At 43.4% G+C, this 3,922-nt stretch overlaps 1 protein-coding gene across 1 annotated transcript; it reads right to left on the reverse strand.

Annotated features, from left to right (window-relative positions):
* Window positions 1–2,314: 2,314 nt before the first annotated feature.
* On the reverse strand, window positions 2,315–3,262 carry LOC135886415 (olfactory receptor 6C65-like). Its single transcript, XM_065414168.1, has one exon. The coding sequence runs from the start codon at window positions 3,260–3,262 to the stop codon at window positions 2,315–2,317; it is 948 nt and encodes a 315-aa protein (XP_065270240.1).
* Between the last annotated feature and the right edge of the window lie 660 nt (window positions 3,263–3,922).

A 3,922-nucleotide genomic window follows, 5' to 3' on the forward strand; every position in this document is an offset into this window, starting at 1 on the left:
GATACCGTGAAGTAAAAGATAAATACACCTTTCACCACAGTGACCGCAGAGGTGAGCTCATGTGGAGGTGACCGTGGACTTCATTAGATTAGACTAGCCCTGCAGAAACAGCTGTTGCGCTGACAGAGAACCTCCATTTCTAAAGGCATGCACGATTAACCATTCGATTCCCTTCCCCAATATTGTCCAGCCCGTTCTTTAGCTGCTCTATAAGGAAGCTTGGCAGAATTCAACTTTAATTTTTTTTTATAATTTTGATAGAAAATATCAAAGTATCTTTTTTAGCATTTTTTCATATTGATATCGATTTAAATTGTCACAAAATAGTGAGTTTCAAGCTTTTTTTTTTTTTAACTTATTTTTATCCATTTAAATGTTCACAATTCCAGGCACATATGGGAGTGGCAGTCAGACAAGAATGATTAGTGACAGTGAACACTGAGAGTAAAAAGATCAAGATTTATCGCCATGAAAACACAAATGGTTAACATTACATGTCAAAATATACAAAATAAACTCCTTAACTGAAACTCTAATAAGTTCTCAAGCAGATTTTTCTTACTTTGCCTATCTTAAAATTTATATTATCATCAGAAATATTTTTTCATAGGTTTGTGTGTGTACAGCTGAAATCAACATTTACAGGCATTTACCAATAAAAAATACTTCCCTGCCTAGCTAGAAGGTCATAATTCTGTGGTCTGCACAGTTCTGACTCTGTATAGATAAATAATCTGACATCACATTTTAAGATCAGAGGGGTAGCTGTGTTAGTCTGAACCTGTAAAAAGCAACAGAGGGTCCTGTGGCACCTTTAAGACTAACAGAAGTATTGGAGCATAAGCTTTCGTGGGTGAATGCAAGTGGGCATTCACCCACGAAAGCTTATGCTCCAATACTTCTGTTAGTCTTAAAGGTGCCACATGACCCTCTGTTGCTTTTTACACATTTTAAGATGTTTCTCGAGCAGCACTGGCAGAGAACTTTCACATCCTACAGGTTATGTTTACTCATATTTTTGCAACACTTTGGTAATTTTGTACCATTCACAGAATGTAAGTGTCTCATTCATGAAAAAAAAAATGTATGGTTGTGCTTAGAGTCCCCAGCCAAGTTCAGAGCTCATGGTGTTCTCCCGACACACCAAGTGGCAGAGAAATAAGATATCACCTTCTTCATTCTACAAGATGGGGAATGAGGCATTGAGAGAGGCAGTGACTTACCCGTTCCCACGCAGGGACTCTGTGGCAGAATAAAGAATTGACCCCCAACCTTATATAGCCTTAGGCAGATGTCTCAGGCACAAGCCATCCTTCCTATCCAAATCACAGGCAGCATACGCATCTTTGCAGTCACCTTTGGTCACCAGCATTCATTACATTTCCCCTTCCTTAGAGCAAAGTGTCGCAGATTCAGAGTCACTGCACCTGTGTCCCCCTTCCTGGGCTGTTCCAAGAATGCCGGATCAGGTCTCCAGCCGACTGCTGTCTCGGGGAAGGGACCCTTGCCCCATGCCATTCTGACTAGGGTATTAAGGATGCCCAGCCCCTCACCATACACTGTGAAATCCCCAGCAAGCCACAACGGACAGTGCCGGGGTGTTGCTTTCTCGCCAAAGGCTATGACCAATGGAGTGGCAGCAGTTTCCAATTTCTAAGCCAGCACACGTATTCTGAAGGTAAAAGCATTACAGAGCTACCATCTGAAAACAATATCACTGCCTATATGTACATTAAAAATACCCAGCGACTGCAGTCTAGACATACCCAGTGTGATCACGCTCACTCTAGCTCCAGTGGAGTAATTCAGCTCCAACTGGGGTTGTTAACCCTCCAGAATTGTCCTGAAGTCTCCAGGAATCCAAGATTAATCTTTAATTAAAGACTGTGTCATGTACTGAAACCTCCAGGAATACATCCAACCAAAATTGGCAACCCTGACTCAAACTAACCCCCTGGAATCGAGGTGCAGTCAGCCGGCACAGCTGTATGTGGACATGTGGTTTGAGGAAAGTGGATTTGCTGTCTGGAGGGTAAAGATTGTGGATGATTGAAAAGCACTGTAAAAAGGCAAGATCCAAACCCAGAGCAGCAGAGGGCCAGATTCAGAGACCTTTCCTCCCATGCTGGACATCTTCACCCTTTAAGTAGAGCCATTGAACTTAGTGGGCCTACCAATCGGCATGAAGAATGGTGACCCAATTTGGCATTAAGCTCTTAACTGGCCTGAGTTTTGTTGCTGCATAATTTGAAATTGATCTGTACCTTTATTAGCTCGATAGATTCCAACCTTGTTTCTACTTGTCACCTTAATGTCAAACTTTGGAGTTCTTAGAAAATACCGTGCTCCACCTGACAGCCTCCCTCAAGGCCTCTTTCACCTGTTTGTTCCTCAGGCTGTAGATGAAGGGGTTGAGCAGCGGGAACACAATGCTGTTGAGAACAGCCACATTCTTGCTGCAGTCCAGCCTGCTGCTCCCCATGGGCTTCACGTACAGGAAGATGCAGCTGCCGTAAGCCATGGAGACCATGGTGATGTGAGAGGCACAAGTGGCAAAGGCTTTCTGCCTCCCAGCCACGGAGGGGACGCGCATCACCGCGGAGATGATCTTGAAATAGGAGAAGACAGTGACGGCTAAAGTGCCCAATATGCTGCCTGTGGCCAAGAGGAAAGCCAGGAGTCCTAGGAGCCGGGTGTCTGTGCAGGCAAGTTTAAGCAATGCAGCACTGTCACAGAAGAAATGGTTAATGATGTTGGGGCCACAGAATGGCAACCGGAACAATAGAACAAGTGGGGCGAGCACATACCCGAAACCAATAAGCCAAGAGCCCAGCACCAGCCAGTTACAGAAATGACTACTCATGATGGACGTATAGTGCAGGGGTTTGCAGATGGCCACGTATCTATCGAAGGACATGGCCGCCAGCAGGCAAAACTCAGCAGTGCCCACAGTGAGATAAAATAAACATTGTGAAAAACACCCAGCCACAGATATGGACTGGCAGCCCGACGCCACATTGAACAAAACTTTCGGGATGGACGCTGAGGTGAAGCCGATCTCCAAAAGCGAGAAGTTCCTGAGGAAAAAATACATGGGCGTGTGGAGGCGCCGGTTGACCAGAGTGATGGAGATAATGAGAATATTTCCTGCTATGGTCAAGATGTAGGTGAAAAGTAACAAAACGAAGAGCAGGATCTGCAGCCAGACAACGTCTGTGAAGCCCAGAAGGATAAACTCTGTCACTGCAGTTTGGTTCTCCATGGTGGCTGCTCACTCACCTGGCGTTTGAACAAAGATACAAATTTCATGTGATCTATGATATCTAGCAATGGATCATCTAGTGAACTAGTCTCAAAAGTAATAAGTTATACTAATGTAACAATGATCTTTCCATGCCCGGTCTTAGATCTATGAAATCCATGTCATGCAATGAAACTGAGCATAGAGATTGTATGTAGTGATTGATACCTGTGGCAAATGCATGACTCTATTTCCAGTTCCCATTTATTTATTTTCAATCCCCATGATTATTTTTCCTCTCTCACTGGTACTGCTATTCCTTGAGACCAATTGGCTAATGAGCACTACAGCATCTCTGGGGATACGAGGACAGGATCTTGATGGCACTGCTTTTCTCTCTGAAAAGAAAGCAAACAGGTAGAACTGAAGGGGGAAATTCCATCTCAATTGTTTGTTTGCTTTTTCTTACCCCCAGAAAATGTCTTTTTTTATTAACTGGAAATTGACCTGAAATATGGAAAATTGTGGGGGTATTCATTAAAGCTAAAAGTTGAAAATTATTCATATTTTACAAACTGAAATTTACATTTAAAAAGAAAGAAATAGCGGATCTGACAAAAATTGGGGCACAGAGTGCAGGAGTGAGTAAATGGTGGGTTTGGGGCTTTTAGTGAAAGTCCA

This window comes from Emys orbicularis, chromosome 12 (genome assembly GCF_028017835.1).
Source record: "Emys orbicularis isolate rEmyOrb1 chromosome 12, rEmyOrb1.hap1, whole genome shotgun sequence".
NCBI classification, from domain to species: domain Eukaryota; kingdom Metazoa; phylum Chordata; order Testudines; family Emydidae; genus Emys; species Emys orbicularis.